Consider the following 18,105-nt stretch of genomic DNA (forward strand, 5'->3'; position numbering starts at 1 on the left):
TCAACAGTGTTTAAACGAAAATATTTTGTTTTTCTTTTTTGAAAAACTTGACCTATATCGTTTCATTCCCTCTATAAAAGCATGGTCAAGTTCTAACTTCAACATAATCCATTCAATCTTCTCTCCTTTTCTTTATCTTCCTCTTTCCCTTTTCGCTATGAAACTACAAGAATTCAAGAACTTAAGTCTCATATTTTTCTCCCCCTCATTTTCATCCATGCACGCGTGGATAATATTTCTTTAAAAAGAATTTATACATAGTTTATTGATGAGTTATACTAATTTCAGTATTAATACGAGTCCAGTGTCCCGAGATTATCAAAATCAAAAAGTTAACCTGATGGATTATTAAAAACTCAATAAAATAGACTCACAATGCTGAATTAAAAAGGGTAAAAACGAAAACAAAACAAGGAATCCAAAAGAAAAAATAAATAAATGAAGATAAGTCAGTAAACAATGGCCTATACCGAACATGATACTACAACAATTGATTAAAAAGGTTCAACCAGAGCGCCTATCCACAATGCATGTTTTTACACACTCATAAAGAAGAGTGGATAGAATCAGGAGCGCTGAAAATGATGTTCTATTGATTATTGACGTAATAAGAGATTGACCACCTTACTTCAACAGCATCTGTCCTACAGATTCATTGTAAAATAATGCCCTTGAGTTTTAGAAGGGAGATGATCAAAACTTTAACAGAAGTTACAACCATGATTTTCTTAAATACCAAAATTCCTTTTTATACATCTACTTGAGAATCAGCACCTTTTGAGTTAGAAACAAAAAGGAGAGGGGAAAAAAAAAAGACAACCTGAGAAAGTATGGGGAAGAAGGAAAAAGTAAACCTCCTATCATAGCAAGTACTTCTCAACAACAGTCCGCCCAAACTTTTCTTGAATATCCTTTGGAGTCTCGATCTGGAAAATACACGTATAATAAAAATGTAACTAGAATGTTCTTTGAGGAATTGGAATATATATTAACAATGTTAATTCAATGGCTACTTACTGCATTCAGAGCTTTGAAAAGGGCCCTCAAAGTGTTGAGGGGGTTTCTCGACCCAACAACCTGTTATTTGAACTCAAATTAGAGGCAGTGGAGTGAAGAGAAAATACATTTTCTGTTAACCTCCACAATAAAGGACAGGAATAAATTACCTTAGATTTGACATTTTTGAAACCAGCCAGATTCAAAACAGTTTGAACAGTTTTCCCTGCTTTCATGCCTGTGGTAGTTGGTGCTGGCCAAAGATATACCTTAACAGACAACAAAAACATAGAGATTTAAGAAAGGAACCATAAGTTTTTATCGCATGAAAGATATGCAAAAAGTCTTTATTGTTGGACCGACTGGACATGGATCATCCAAAACTAGAACAAGAGACCATTGTCATCCAGCGGACTCGTCCACCAAGGTTATTTTTCCTCTGGTGTTTTACAGGGCAGGACCCCTTAATCCGTGATAAGAGAGCGAAGGAACTTTTGATGCAGAGAGAAGAGAATTATAAATGTTTGAATACCTTTGTTTTCTTGTATGCCGTCTGTACTGCATGTGCAATTGTGTGTTCCTCATGGCGTTCCACATAATGAAGATTTTGGAAACATTTCTCATATGCCTGCTTAATAGCATCGAATAAATATACAAATTAATAATGTAAGCTGAAAATTATAAGTACAATGCACACTGATACCAAGGCTGTTTGATTTAGATAGAGAGAGATATTCATAACAATGAAACTAGTATAGTTTCTAAAATTTATACTAATAATCAAAATATCTTACTTTCCCAACATCATAAGCACTAGAAACTTGGATTTGGTCGAGGAAGAAATATTCATTGTAGTAAATGAATTGCAGATGTTTTTATCCAACAAAATAAGATGAATGCATGAGGGTGATGGAAGACCCATGGAAAACCAAGATAAGTAAATAAAGAAAGTGGTCTGCAACCCAATTCAGAGAATCATCCACTTACATTCAACCATCCCAGATCACCAAGGAAAAAAAAGAATCATCTTATGATAGGAGTTCGAGTTCTTGAACATGAATATTGATTGCCTATTGAAACTCCACGCCAGATTAGAGCCTCTACGTCCCTTATTCTTTAGCAATTGTGCAAGGAGTTGGGCATGTGGAGGGGGATCGTTTTGGTGCATTGTTCATTTGTGGGACTTGAGGAAAGTGATAGTCCTTTTAAAAGGTTATTTATATTGTAATCTTCTTCATTGATATTGCAATACAGTTATCTTTGTATTTTATGTTGTGTCTTAAACTTGGGATCCTAACAGTATCCTATTGTGTCTTTGCAACCAAGTAACAAAATTTTCATAATCATGACTCCCAAGTTCACTCTCGAGCCACTGATTGTGTAGAATATTTTTCTACTTGAATCTCCATAGAAAAAATAAGGTGGCAGATGGATCTTAAATTAACATAATTTATAGTCCATTACAAATAAGAATTGATTAAACTAGATAAGTGGCAAGGGGGACTCAATGCACAAATCTGCATCAAACAATCACAAAGGTGATTCTCTCCCACTTGTGCAAGGAAAAAAAACGATTCAAAGAGACAGTTAAATGAGATTATGTATCCTTCCGTCAAACAATCACGTTCCCCTAATTCTTTCCAGAGTGATTTTAATTGGTTTCAGTGGACTCAAAGAATTGATCTCTGGCTGTCCCAGCTTTAGGTTTGACTAATGATTACACATGCCCAAGTGTCAACATTCATCAGACGTAAACAACAAGAGCTGAAATTCTTTTCTTAAATGCTGATAAATCACCAATTGATCTAAAAACTTAAGCTTACGAGTGAAGGTAAGTTTAATATTATATCATCTAACACTCTCCTCACTTGTGGGCTTAAAATATAAAGAAGACCCAACTAGTGGAAATCAATATTAATTGGGGAGGAAATAACATTGTAGGGATTTGAACACAAAATCTCCTGCACCACTTACTCTAATACCATATTAAATCACTGATTGACCCAGAAGTATAAACTTATGGGTGAATGTAAATTTAATATTATATCATCTAACACAAAATCATGCAAGGCACTTGGCCTATTCTCTGATTTCAAGATCTCATAAAAGTCTCCTCTAAAATTCAATGTCAACCATGCTTTCAGGATCCAAAATGTCATCTGCGCTCTTCAAGAAATAGAAACCTTTATCAAAACTATCAGAACAATGTTTCATGTCCTCCAAGATGCGCGTGTCCTTTCATTCCATAGGGAGTAGAGGAGAGCCCTGCAAAAGTTGAGCCAGAGAAAGTAGCTATTGATCCCCTTTTCTTTAGGAGTTTTTCTGGGGTTGGCTTTTTTAATGCACTTGAATTCTTTCATCTTTGTCTCAATGAAAGCAATTGTTTTTATTTTTTAAAAAAAAAAAAATTGAGCCAAAAAAATATCTTTTCCTTCTTCAAAGGGTTGACAAGAATTAAAGATAATAGATCATATATTTCCCCTGATACATCAAGAGACCACCTAAATGCCTTTAGTTTTTGTGGGTGTATGAGTCGGGTTGTACGCATCTGAACTATGCTCATGCTCATAGAACAACCACTTCATACTATTACATTTAGTTGCTAAAGAAACTCATAGAATATTAAATAGGTGAGTGGTTACCAAGCCCCTCACATTTTTCATGACCCTTAATGACCATTGACCCATGTTAGTTGGCTCTAATTCATTGAATTTTCAAGGAGATATTCAAACTAGGAGATAGTACCCACAAGCTTTGAAATTAGTGTCTAGTGGAGTGGTAGCGATTTGCGGAGCAGCTGCCAGAAATTCTTAAAAGCATATTTGCTGCAGATAACTTGCTTCCACAATGTATACTCGCCCATCAAAAAGCACAACCATCTGGTTAGCAGTATCGTAGAACATAGTTATGTTTTCTTGTGTTCCCAGTTTTAAGCCCTCTAGAAGGTAAAGGTCAAGACAAAAAATTTTATTCCAAACAAGCTACTGCCACCTTGAAGAGCTGGCCTTTCCCATAAAAGGTCCTTTATAAAAAAAAAATTTCTTATCTTTTTTGTCATAAAAATAAAAAGTGAAACACTGAGAGAATATTGGAATGGAAAAAAACCAATTTCCCATTGCCCGGCTAACACATTACACATTGATCCACTATATTATAGAAAAGATATTTCTTGACTTCCAAATGGCCTTTGCGGGTGTATCTCAGCTTCCGTGCTCGAATAAGAGGTGCCATATATAGCAATAATCTATCTTCTCCATAATGCATATTTTTCAGCCTCATTCCTCTTCTTCAATGTAAAGAGAGCCCCAACCCACCCACATTGACTTTGTTCCAGCTGACAAGATGTCTGCCCGAGCCATCTTCCTTCTCTTTTCACATAAAATCTTTGTAAAGTTTTTCAATAGTTTGAGGCGCTAGTAAGAAGTAAGGAGGTCACTCAAAGTAGCTTGAATAAGGAAATGAGATATTAGATCACCTTGTCTAATGTCTCTAATAGCCCAGGCTATCCCACAAGGACGATCATTGACAATAACAAAATAGTTTGATGTAGAAACTTTCTTGCATGGCAGAATATGACACTAAACGATATTGTAATGATCCAAAATAGGACGTGGATGGAAAGTGTTCTTAATTATGGCATTTCTACGATTCTGTAATGATCAATTGATGGAACTTGGGCAGAACGTATTCTCTGAATCAACTGATCTTCTCCCAATTGGTTGGACTGTATGTTCAACAATTTACTTCACGGGCAGTCCAACTGGTAATCCACTTTCGTATCCATGTTCGATATCCCCTCGATCATAAGAACTCAAGTAGTCTTTATGTAGTAGTGATGTAATAGGATTTGGGTAATTACATCTAATGAATACAAGAGAAGGCTTCTCTATTTAGAGAATTAAATATGGGATAGAGTAACTAATCATGAATGTACTCAATTACCCAAATCCTATTGCATCAAGTAGTCAATTTGAGGCATTTCTCCTTCAAAGGAGGCCCGGGAAATAAAGAGCTATGCTATTAACCCAAGGAAAAAACTTGGAATTAGGAAGGTGATCCACCCGATGAAAAGAAAAAAAAAAACTCCATAGAACAAGAAAAATATCTGCACAGCAGAATTCAATATTGAACGATGGCACATGCATCTTAAAGCCAAGGCATTCATATTGGAGCTCTATAACGTAAGTGATAGCAGAAAAGATATGTATTCTGGGTCTAGAACAGAGGTTTAGGCTACACAGTGCTCCCAAGCTCATGCTACCTCTTTAAGAGAAGGAAAAGTTGTGTTGCCTCCTTATGTAGTGTATGAGAGACTGCCTTCCTTCCACCTCTCTTTATCACCCTTCCTTCTTGTAGCATGTCATCTTGAATCGTCAAATGTTTAGCAAATCAATCGTAATTAGTCTGAGTGTTCAAGAGTTATCTCTCGATCCCCTTTTTGATCTTTGGTTAACTAGAGTAGCACATAGGAGCGCACTTCTGTTTTCCTCAACCTATACAAAAGTGTTGTAATAAATAGAGATCTCCAACCAATTGTCTTCTTTTCCTATAACTTCATTTTGTTCCAAAGATCTAATCTCATCAGATCTCACAAGCTCCGGCAAAGGGGAAGGAAGGTATGGGTGATTTGGGAATAATAGTTATCATCACCATATTCCCAACCCAAAAGGACCCTCCTTGTCGTGCGTCCTTTTGGCTCTTCATGAAGTTAGTTCACATCCAAACATCTAATAGGGGAACAGGGCAACACCCATAAAGCTCCAACGAAAAGGGCGAGTGAGTGGTTTGATTTCATGCACTGCCCTCGCATCCCTAGGGCATATGACAAAGGCCATTGTCATTTGGAAGGAAAAGCCCACCTTGTTAACAATTGAAGAGACAGATTTCGAGTGAGCAAGTTGCTTCTCTGGAGAAAGATAAGCTGGTTAGACAGAAAACAAGACAAAGGAGCATTTTCTGTGTACAACCCCGTGAAATGATTTCAAGAATGGAACTATGCCTTGTTTTGGTGGCTACCACCCTATGGAAGAAATGAGTATTCAAATCACCTTCGTTATGCCAAGTTATGTTGCATTTTTTTTTGTCTCCAAAGAACTTCTTTAGCACTATGGAAGAGTAATTGGGATTTTAGGCTTTTAAGTTGGATTTGGTGGGTGGGAATGCCTTATCCTGTTTCAATTACTGAGCATCACAATTTCAGCCAAAATATGGTTATTTTGTGTTTTCACACCCAAAAGTAGTTTTGTCCCATAGTTTGAGAATCTCTTTTAAACCTTTACGGTTTTGTATGAGTTTATGGCTCAGTTAGCCTTAGCTTAAAGTGGGGTATTCTTCCACCAATACTCAATCATAGGCAAGATATCAGAAAATTGAAGCCACATATTCCCAAAACAAAAGGGAACCCCCAACGGAAAGAAGAATGGAGTAATGATTAGAAGTGGGTCTGGCAATCCTCTTTGCTATAGAGAAACCAAATTTATGTAGGACATTTTTTGTGAGCAAGTCTGTCAGTGATGGTGACATTGGGGTAGTGCCTATAACTAGACCATGTATAGAGGTCATGACCCTACACATGACCTTGATAAAGGGCTAAGAGGTCATGAGTCCAATTCAGGGTGGCCACTTACCTATGATTTAATATCTTACGAGTTTTCTTGACACCTAAATGTTGTAGGGTTAGGCAAGTTGTCCCGTGAGATTAGTCGAGGTGTGCGTAAGCTGAACCGAACACTCACAAAAATTAAAAATTAAAAAAAAAAAAAAAAAAAGAAGAAGAACTAGACCATATATAAGGAAGGGCACATCGTGAGACCAATCAGATTTATGAATCCGTTAAAATGCTTCATGTTTGGCATTTGGGGCTTGCCACAAGACTTTTCACAAGGCTTGCAAGAGACGTTAATACCACCACAATGAAGCCAAAATTCAAAACAAAGAGATTGTAAATCTGTGTGTTCCTCCAACCAATAATGAGGGTAATCCTTGGAGCAAGATGACCCATAGATGTCGGACAACAAGAAAAAGAAACGGTCAGCAAGGGAAAAGTAAATGGCAATAGAGAAAACACTTTTAATAACCTCCCTTGAAGTGCAGGAAGACACATTCCAAATGATGACAATACCTCCCAATCCCAATGCACCCGTAGCTTCAAGAGTAGTCTAACCAATGCGCCTATAGCTTTGAAGCGACTTAATGGTGACCCTATCCACAAACTGAAGCTTTGTTTGTTGTAATTACCAAAATGGGGCTATGCTTTAAAAGAAGGTTTTTTTCACGAGCACATGCTTTTGCGAAACATCCAAACCTTGTCATTCTATGACATGAGGATCATACATGGGAGGTCAACCCATCATCACAAGGAGACTTATCGTAATTGATAGATGAAACAAGCCCATCTAATTCCTTAATGCACTTTGCTTGTTTATTGGTAGATTTGTAAGTATTGCCATGATACATAATTTGTTTTCCATTGCCCAAGGAAGTATACAATACAGGTAGTAAGAAGAGTCTAAGATGCTTTTGTTGTGTCAGTTTCGCTTTTCTTCCCATAAGGTCATCCCTACCACTATGTTTTATAGAGTGTTATCAAGGGGGGAGAAGGAACAGAAAAGGGTATTGGAGGAGCCATGGAGATGGGCAAAGAGGACTGATGTAGAGATTTTCAAGGTCAAATAGATCGGGCTATGCTAAGGTTGTGAATTTAGTCCCTGGGATGAATTCGTTTTTTTTTTTTTTTTTTGTGTTAAAAATGGTTATAGTTAAGTTTTCGGAGGAGAGAGAGTCAGTTTATGTCAGGCTAAGATGCATGGACACTTTAGTTTGGCTAGTGTGTCCGTCTCAGACACTTGTTGGACACATATCAGACACTTGGTAGTGCCATAAATGTGCTAGACATGCATAGAACACTTGTTGAGTAAACTAAAAAAACACATATATAACAATGATAATAACTTTTAAGTGTGAAATACATCAAACTAAGTTTTTTAAGCATATAAATATATGAACCCATTTACTTTGAAATTTCTTTTGGTATAAAAAATGATATATATTTTTCAAATGTATATTTTATAAACATGTCCTTATCGTGTCGTGTCCTAGATTTTAAAAATATGGTGTGTCACCGTGTCCATGTTGTGTCGTATCGTATCTATATCTATGCTTCTTAGGAGTCAGGTATGGAAGTAAGATAAAGACCCGCTGGGCAAAAGTATGGGGTCATGGGGTATGGATTGAATGAGTCAATAGCAAGGGTGGATTTGGGCTTAGGTAGTTCAGTCAACGCAATAGGATTTGGGCTAAAGCACTTCGAGTTGTCAGTGTGCCCACCAAGTGATTTATTCCTAAAGCCAAATACCACCTTACGAATTTCCTCTAAAATGAAACAAGCTTCCATCTCTTCCCTCTCCCTTTCTGAGATGGGACACCAGTCTAAACAGTCTTGGACACAGTCTAGGAACACACTAGAGAGGCATTTCAGTCTAGAGAAAAATGAAATAACCTCCTCCTCAATCTCCCTTTGCTCCACGACTACTCCTTCCTTTCTAAGAGTAATCAAGTTCTTTTTTCTCCTACCTCTCGCCATACTATAAAAAGGAGCTTTCATCCCCCTCATTCGCCCACTTGACCTTTGACTTCTGCCTCAAACTAATGCCCCCCTCCAAATTAAGATTTCAAATTCACTTTTCAATGCAACTCTCCCATTTCTCAAGGCCCTCGACAAAATCCCTTCCTCTTCCACTCTATCTTTTGTAATTGTTATTTGATAGGAACTTTTGTCACCCATTTAATCATATCAATAGAAGGTTTTTGTTTCCTTTTTATAATAATAATAATACTAATTCAGAGTATAAAAATATTTCTATAAATTTTTGTTTCTCACACTTTCGCATTACCACATATTCAATTTCTATCTCATTTACATAGATCAATCTACGTGTTTCCATCCATTGACAATTTGATTTTAGTTAAAACCTAGCTAAATATTTTCAAAGCAACTCAATCAAAACACCCTCATAGAACACCTTAAAACTTAATTCAATTTGTAGCATTCTAGAACTCAAACTTTAAGCATTTTATCAAATTCTCAAATTTCAATAAAACTAAACGAAGAAATAAAGGAATATACTGAATAGTACAAGCAACATGCCTTTTGTAAAGCAATTGGTATTGCCGGTCCTTTGGCTGTTGCATAACCAACAATGCCATGATAGTTCCCACAAGCCAAGAGAGCAGTGTATTTGACAACTTTTCCACCCTATATCAAAAAAAGTGTATAATCATCGAACACTATTTATTTGAAGAGGAATTTAGAAAGGTGGTTGCATACCTTTGTAACTTTACAAGTTCTGTTCACATCAATTAATTTCACATCAAATCCCTGCCATCATTATGTAACAATTGAAGTTACTATTTATATTAAAAAATGAAATATTAACTTTTTTTTTTCTTTTTTGATAAAAGACAAACTTAAGAATACAAGGGCATCCGAAAAAAAATCAAGTCCACAAAAAGGACCACCCAAGAGGAAGGGTCTCTAATCTAAAAAATATGACCTAATGAATAATTATAAAAAGAACTTATCACTAACGCCCAAAACATTTAACATTTCCTAAACTATAATTATAAAAGAAGGATAAAGATAAATAGAGACAATGGAATATTATATTGCATGCTCTTTTCAAGAAAATAACAATTAAAGTTGTGAATTTCACCCGCATTACCAGACAATAAAATGCACCACATTTGCATCTATGTTCAACCTATCTGTGATAAAAGTATCCCCAAATTTTTAGATTATAAATACTTCCAAGAACAATCGGTTGCTCCCAACTAAAAGTAAAAGGCACAAACAAGATGATGGAGTGACATACTTTTCGATAAAGAGGCCTTCTCTTCTTCTCAGTTAAAGAATTTCTCTCCTCTGCAAGATCTCGGATTTCTTCTTCTAGAACCTTTCCTTTCTTTCCAAAGGTATGATCCAGCTCTGCTAGCTTCTCTTCGAGTTTCTTATCTATAGCATTAAGCTTCTCCAGTAGTATATCATCCCTTTCTTTCATGTCATCAAACTCTTCCTCGTCGTCATCATCAGCCCTTTGTATGGTTTGCCTCTCTTTTTCAAATCCTGATTGTTCCGTGAGATCATCTGAGGGACCTACTTGTCCATGTTGAATGACTCCATAGTTGGCAGGATTATTTGGGTCATAAGCTTCCTTCCACTCCACTATTCTCATAGCCCTATTTAACTTTTGCTGAAGAATGAACTTTTCCTTGCCCTCTGCTACTTTCAAGCGGTTCATTAATTCACCAATTACCCGATATTCAGGACGAAGCCGGAAGTGTTTTTGCTCAAACCTGTCGATTTTACTCATCCATTTGAAAGCATCATCGATATTTTCTGTCAAAAACATGTTGAAGATGTTGGCAGACTTTAACACAAGTCCAAAATGTTGAAAAAAACGAAAAAGATGGTTCGATGAATTTTCTTTTGATTAAGATGGAGAGAAAGAGAAGACATCTTCCAATGTTACGATCGAATAATGGCATCAATAACTGCTGGACTCTTGCAACATTTCAATACATATGTTCATGTTTCGTTGCATGCAATAGATAAGATTATTAGAAGTTTAACCGATATGTTAGTCTATTGCACCAAGTATCAAATAAAGGAAAAACAAAAATTTGAGGAAAACAAAAGTTTGAGGATGCCAGTAGCATTATATTTGAAGTCCTACAAGATTTGGATCAAGATGCATTACCAAAACCCACCCAGACACTAAGAAATAAAAACAAGTAAGAAATGAAGGCCTTCTCCAAAAATGGTCATACCAGTTGCAGTGAAGTTCTTCAGCAATTCCTCGTGTCTCTTGAATTTCCTCTCAAAGTCATCAAACCTCTTTTTGACGGATTCTGGACTAAACCTTTCATCGTCTTCATCACTATCAGAATCAGTGGGCTCTTCATACGCGTTCAAGTCCCCAGTGTCCTTTAACTTTTCCTTCTCGAGCTTCTCTATCAATGGCCCAACTCCCATGTAATCCTCTCCATCTTCATCGTCAATATCCTTGGTATCAATACCAGCCCTTAACCTCTGCTCCCTTTCTCTCTGCTTCTCCTTCTCCACCTCAGCGAGAAGATCTTGCACAACTCTAGCTGAAGCAGTGGAGTAACACCGCGTCGCCGAAATTTTAGGTATTTCCTCAAATGGGAAACGTAGGAAACAGGAGTTTTTCCAGGAAATATGAAGTGGGGTTTTGATGGGGTTTTGGTGCACGACCTGGTTGAGAAGGAGACGCGACCAAGAAAATGCTTGCGACTTGTTCACCATTTCTTTGAGTCTAAACTTCAATCACACATCTAAACCGTTTCAAATGCATAAAATGTACAAACCATTCAATTCAATCGCATTCTTTTCCCCAAAAACGACATTACGTTGTTGGTGTGGTGGCGTGCCGGCGGCCGGCGACGGCAGCAGCTGAAAGAGAGAAAGATAGAAAACAATGGACAAAGGGTTGATGTGTGTGGGTGGCGCTGGGAAGCAATGTAGATACTGAAAGGAGAGAATAAAACTGTCGATGGGGCGTGCGGCTGCGGCAAAGATGGGAAGGGAGAACTCACGGTAAAAGAAATATGGATAGGGAAAGAAAGAGGGAGTTAAGTGTAGGATTTCATTTTATTTGGTTTTCGTTTATTTTTTTATTTGGTGGGGTTGGGATTTGATATCTATTTCATCCTTGAGTTCCAAAATATGCACCTAAATCCACTGTGGCTTGAGTTGAGTTGGATTTTTAATTCAATTTAATATTTGATCCACCAATTTCACAAGTCGGTGTTAAATAATTTAACTCCACTAACTTTAACAGTATTCATTATTGAAGTTTGTATATTAATCGATGAACTCCATCTTTTCATCTTTCTCTCGCCCTCCTCCAATGTTTCCACTGACTCCACATGTCGGCCACTACCAACAACCAACTCTCGTGACAATTATCGCCAACGACATGCTCTAACACCACCTTCAGTGGCCAACTTCGACATTCACTCCCGTGACCACTTTAACACCTAACTCTGGCAACAACCACCATCAGACATGCTTCAACAATCACCTCCTATGGCCAAACTCCAATAACCACCTATGATGACAGTCATCTAGAGATGTCCACGGGACGGGACGGGGCCGAGGATGCCATTCCCCATCCCCGTGAAATTTTTCACGTGGATCGGGACAAAGATTCCTCGCAGGGAATTCGCGAGGATCGGGTTCCCCGCGGGAAATTTTTCCCTGTTACCTTTTTTTTTGTAAAAAGTTAATTAATTTAAATCACTAAATGTGAGCAAATTTTAATTAAATAATTAACCTTATCACTAAATTGTTTATTATGGTTAGTTTTATATGAAAATTTGAATTTAAAGATAAATTACTCAAATTTTGGCCTAAAAAAGCTAATTAATTTTTTTAGTAGAAAGAAATAAATATAAATCAAATTATTCACATATATAATCTAAATTTAAACATTCAATTTAAACATATTCATTATGTTTCCCAATAAATAATCAAATTTGAACTTTAAATGTAATATTTATATAATAATAATAATAACATAACATTAGATAACTATACTAAATAAATATGTAAAGCTAATCGGGGCAAGGACGGGGAACGGGGCGGGGTCGGGGCTGGAGATGAGGAATACATTCCCCGTCCCCGTCCCTGTTTAGCTCACGGAAAAAAAAATTTCCCCCACTCCCTCCCTCATTCCCCGCCTAATCGAGGAATCCCCGCCCCGTGGGGAAATTGGACATCTCTACCACCACCTATAGTGACTACCTCCGACGAAGACAACCTTCAACAATTATCTCTAGTGACCACCTTCGACATCCAACTCCATGCAACTACTATCTCCAGCGACCAACTTTGTGTTAGAGTTGGTGCCCTAAATCTTGTGAGTCTCGTAGTTTATACTTTTTCATACACGAATTATTTATTTGATAAAATAAGAGTTATTTTCTTCAATGTTTAGTTTGCATTAACCCAATCTAATAAACTAAAATCCAATGTTATTTTTTGTAACTTAAATATGTATGTGGTTGACATAATACTGGATCATGTTCAAGTAATAACCTAAATGGTTTGTAGTATATAGATAAGGTCAGGTGTCTTATCCTTGTAACACTACGAATACGAACCACTTTGTAATTGTTACAATAGTTGTAAAGTGTGATAAACGACGTGTTACAATAGTTGTAAAATGTTATAAAAAATGTGACCCTAATCGTTCATGTGGAGACATGTGAATAGAGGTATCCTGTACAAAGAGTTTGTATAGGAACGGACCGCAAAATGACTAATATCTCTTTATAACGCCACTACTTGAAGAGATTAACATTTCAATAGGATAACCATCGGTGACTTGCCCTTAATCTTGAATGAGTTGTGAACTTATGTCTATAAGGGCGATCCTTTGATATTAAGTGAGAGTGGCCAGATTCGCCGACTCAATAATCCTACCATTTTGGGGATTTGTCCGAGTGTTGGGAATGTCCTAAAGCTCACAGTTCGTAATATATGAAACATATTCTAGTTTTCAATAAAAGTATTATTGAAATTTCATTATGTAATAAAATCCAATAAACGAACTCATGGCTATAGTATGAATACTTTAACTTTATATAGAGATATAAAAGAGGATCAAGTTTTAGTATGTAGCCTAAAATTTCTATAAGTATATAGATGAGATTGGGTATCTCATCCTGGGGACACTATGGATGCGTCCCACTTTGTATACTGATACAAACGATTGTGATCCTGAAATCATTCATGTGGAGACTGCGAGTAGGGGCATCCTATGCAAAAGACGTTTGCATAAGACCAGACCACGAAATAGTCACTTTTCTTTATAACAACCGTTTACTGTTAAAACTAACTATTTCAATTCGATGACCTAGGGTAACTCGATTTTAATCTTGATCTAACTATGAACTACTGTTTATTCAGGACTATCCTTTGATCTGCATAGATAAGAGTAATTCAACAGCACAGCTAAATAAGTCTCCCATTTTGGTGATAAAACCAGATAAATAGCTGGGGACATAGTCCTGCAAGAAGGAATTCACTCCTATTTTATTTAAGGTTAGTAGATAGGTTGTTCTCTTAAGTATTGATTCCTGGTCTTGAACAAAGGGGCACTGCCTTCTCATGATAGAGAGAGACATAGTTTATTAGTTGAACTATAGACCAATTGTTCAATAGAGGACCAGTGATGACTTGAGGAGCAAGATGTATCTATAGGGGCAAAACGATAATTTTGACCTAGCTGTAAATACGAACGACCAGTGAAGGATCGATTTACTGATTATGTTTAAATCAAGTGTATATTTCTATATCTACAGTGAGGGGAGTGCAACTATCGAGCTATAATGGTATGTCTCGGTAATTAACGAATATTGATTATTTCAAATTAAATATTTTAACCGATTAATCTTAAATCGTTAGAGCTCATGATCTGTAGGTCCATAAGGTACTTATACTAGCCCATAAAAGTTTAAACCTTGAATTAAAATATTTAGTGAATTTGAAATATTCAAATTCATTTTTAGGGTTTGGATTTGAAATGTTCAAATTCAATTTCAGTAGGGTTTGAATAATTATATTCAATATAATTAACGTTTAAATGTATTGAAATTAAACATAAGTGCAAAATTCAAAATATTTAAATAATAATTTAAATATTGGTTATATGAATAAGGATTCATGTGTGAATTAGGTATTTTACTAATTTAATATTTGATATTAAATTAATATTTAATTAATTAAATTAAAATTAATTTCAAATTTAAAAAGAAAAATCAATTTTTGAAATTGAATTTAAAATTATATTTAATTTTTTTAAAATTAAATGTAATTAATTAATTTAAACTTGAAATTTTGAGTTTCAGTGGAATTATCCAAGTTTGAGATGTCTTAGTGGATTTTTTCACATTTCAACACCTAGCCCACTTCTATAATACATTTTAAAGTGTCAAAATGTTGAATGACTAGTGCTTGCATGAGTAATCTGGATAAATACATGATTCATCAGATTTTGGGACATGCAATTTGATTTTTTGTAAAAGAAAATTCTATCAAAAATTTTCTCTCAAACAATCTCCAATCCAACCCCAAATCCTTCTCAATTCAGAGTTCCACCACTCAAATCCAAGGCTAAGAATAATAGAGAAGATCCTTTTGATAGTCTACTGAAGATTTGGAGATCTAATTTGTGGAGATTGCAAGGATTTGAAGCAAATCTACAAAAGTTGTACATTTATGAAACCCTCTTTGTTAAACTATTTTTTTCAGCATGATTTATACTCAAATTAATTGTAAATAGAGTGCTTAATGATTTCGTTAGCTTTTGTTTTATGCATATTTACTCCATCACCGAGTAGGGAGCTAGGATCACAGCTATAGAAAATGGAGTCCAGTCCTTCCCATCGTTGGGGTAAGTATATGAATTGCTCTCTTATAGCAAATTTCAGGTCTTAAACAATGAGGTTTCATCCTCTCATTGGCTTGAGATGGATTAGTTTATAGTTGGACTATGAACTGCTTATTCATTAAAGGGATTAGTGGTACTTAAGGAGTTAAATGTAACTACAGGGGTAAAACGATAATTTGACCCAACTGTAGTTACGGGCGATTCATGAAGAGTTGACTTACTATTGATTGGTTATATCTATGGACACATAAATATATCTACAGTACAAAGAGTGTAGTTGTGGATCTTTACTGGATTGACCTGCAGTTAACGAATGTTGATTAATTCAATTAAAAAGTTTAATTAGTTAATCTCGTATAATTGAAGATTCTAATCTATAAGCTTATAAGGTCTCATTACTAGCTTATTAAAGGTAAAAATAAGTATTAATTAGTTTTGGATTAATTTGAATTGTTCAAATTAAATAAGGAAATTAATTATATAAGATACTAGATACATTTTAATATTTTCCCTAAAAAAAACAGACACATTATAATATACATTTAATTTTCAATAAGATTCAAAATTGTACTTTATAGTAAGAGAGAAATAAATATTTGATGAATGAGATTCTTGTTTGTATGAATGGGATTCATATAAAACTATAAGTTAAAATTAATATGAATGAGATTCATATTAAAACTATAGGTTATGTGAGATGGTGTGACTTGAATATGATTCAAATAATATTAAATATTTGATATATAATAGTCAATTAATTAAATGTTAGTTAATAAACACTATTAATTTTTATATATATATATGTTAGTTAGTTTTATACATACATACATACATACATACATACATATATATATATTAATAATAAGATCATGATAACTCCCAAGTGTAGTGGTACTCATCCTCTCGTGTAGATAACCAAAAAGGAAGAGGATTGAAAAATAGAGAGTTTTTTAACAAACGTTGATCTTTCTATAAAATTTTTCCTCTTTAGAAACTCTCTCTAACATAAAATACTCTTCCCTTCCAAAACAAGGAGCCTACAAATCCTTGTTGCTTATTCTAAAGAATAGCAAGGTAACTTAGTGATAATGTCCTTGTTGGGTTTACTTTTTATGTTGTTCAGTTCGTGGGAAGGTGTTTTTAGTTCGTGTTTTTGTGAAGACAAACACAAGGAAAGGATTTACGTGAAGAAAGATTTACAAGGATATGTTCTTCTCTTCTTTTCTCCTAAAAAACATGCTATGATCATAAATATTTATCCTACATTTCTATGTATGTTTCTCTAATTTCTGGAGTTTCGAAAATTGACAAACACTGGCACTGCATTCACATGCTTCCACTTAGAATTCATTTCCTTCAGTTGGTATCAGAACCAGGTTGTACCTTTGTTTTTCAATTTTGAAACGGAATTTTAGAGAAAAGGCGAGTGAATTTCTGCATAATGTATGTGAGTATTGCAAAATAGATAATTTCGATTTTTAGCACCTTAGTTTACTACTTTTGATGAGATCAATTGTAAGGGTCTGATGCTTTGGGCATTTATCTTCTGCTATTGAGTCTATAAGTCCATGCCTTGAAGTTTGACAAGAATTTCTGAGAAAGGAGATTGAGAACGGAAAAATTTAGATGAAGAATGAAGAAGAGGAAAGCATTATGTGCCGAAGCGTAACGCATAATATTGCAATGTTGTGTCTTACGCTGCGACACAGAAGGCCCAACGTTGCGATGCTAGGCGACAACGTTGCAATGTTGATACCTAGCGAAGCAACGCTATGCCACAGTGTAGCACTACGGTGCGGCAAATGACCTTGCAGTAGCTACACTCCCCTGGAGTGTCATTACGCTTCGAGGCTAGCATGCGCGCAAAAAGGCATCCAGATGTGGGTTTGAATCCTTTCCTTGTTGGTTTTGCTATATTTTTTTTTTGTATTTTTAATTTTATTTTTCATTGATTTATTAATTTAATTGATATGATTTTATTATATTAATTTAGTTATTTTTAGGGGTGCCAAATTCGTTCTATTTTTGCTGTTTATTTAATTTATGGATGTGATGTATGATTAAATTTTATATGTTGCATAATGTATGTCATATTGTTTAAAATCTCACCTTAGGGTATACATATCCATGCATCATATTAATATAAATGTTATATTATATGATCGTATGATATTAAGCATGTACATTCATCATATTTAATATAAAATGTTATATTATATGGTTACATATTTCATTAAGCATATTCATGCGTCATATTTTAATATAATTGTTATATTGTATGATTGATATATATGATTTTCATTAGTGATGAATTTAATTGTTATAATATATGATGAAAATGGAGATGCATTGAGTATGACATTACTCAGTAAATATAATTTCTATGTTTAATTAATGTCATTAAAATGCATGTTGTAGGTCTTAATAATTCGCTGATTTATAAGAGTTATAAGTTTAATGAAATAGATTAAAATCTATAATCAAAAGTTACATGCAAACATAAGGTCTTAATCAATTTTAAAAGGTTTAAGTTAATACACCTAGACTTATGTTATAAATATTTCTAATATGATTAGAAATAGGTTAATCTTTTAATTTTAAAAGGTTTAAGTTTATATGTATGGTTTCGGCTAAC

The 18,105-nt window shown here is 35.0% G+C and overlaps 1 protein-coding gene across 3 annotated transcripts; it reads right to left on the reverse strand.

The window, feature by feature from the left end:
- Positions 1-569: 569 nt before the first annotated feature.
- Positions 570-11,662, reverse strand: LOC120088744 (Ribosomal protein S5 family protein). Of its 3 annotated transcripts, none has more exons than XM_039046180.2 (9): positions 10,822-11,640; positions 9,867-10,390; positions 9,323-9,373; positions 9,143-9,250; positions 1,529-1,624; positions 1,167-1,265; positions 1,018-1,077; positions 821-926; positions 570-639 (listed from the first exon to the last, which is right to left on the reverse strand). In XM_039046180.2, exons 1-8 carry the CDS (start codon positions 11,318-11,320, stop codon positions 861-863), a joined length of 1,503 nt encoding a protein of 500 aa, XP_038902108.1. In that variant the 5' UTR covers positions 11,321-11,640; the 3' UTR covers positions 570-639; positions 821-860. The 3 variants fall into 3 exon arrangements, with proteins under 3 accessions (XP_038902108.1, XP_038902107.1, XP_038902106.1); XM_039046179.2 differs by having other exon boundaries at positions 570-644; XM_039046178.2 differs by having other exon boundaries at positions 570-926; positions 10,822-11,662.
- Between the last annotated feature and the right edge of the window lie 6,443 nt (positions 11,663-18,105).

Source organism: Benincasa hispida, chromosome 10 (assembly GCF_027475165.1).
Source record: "Benincasa hispida cultivar pf3 chromosome 10, pf3_genome.v1.1, whole genome shotgun sequence".
In the NCBI taxonomy this organism is placed as follows: Eukaryota; Viridiplantae; Streptophyta; class Magnoliopsida; order Cucurbitales; family Cucurbitaceae; genus Benincasa; species Benincasa hispida.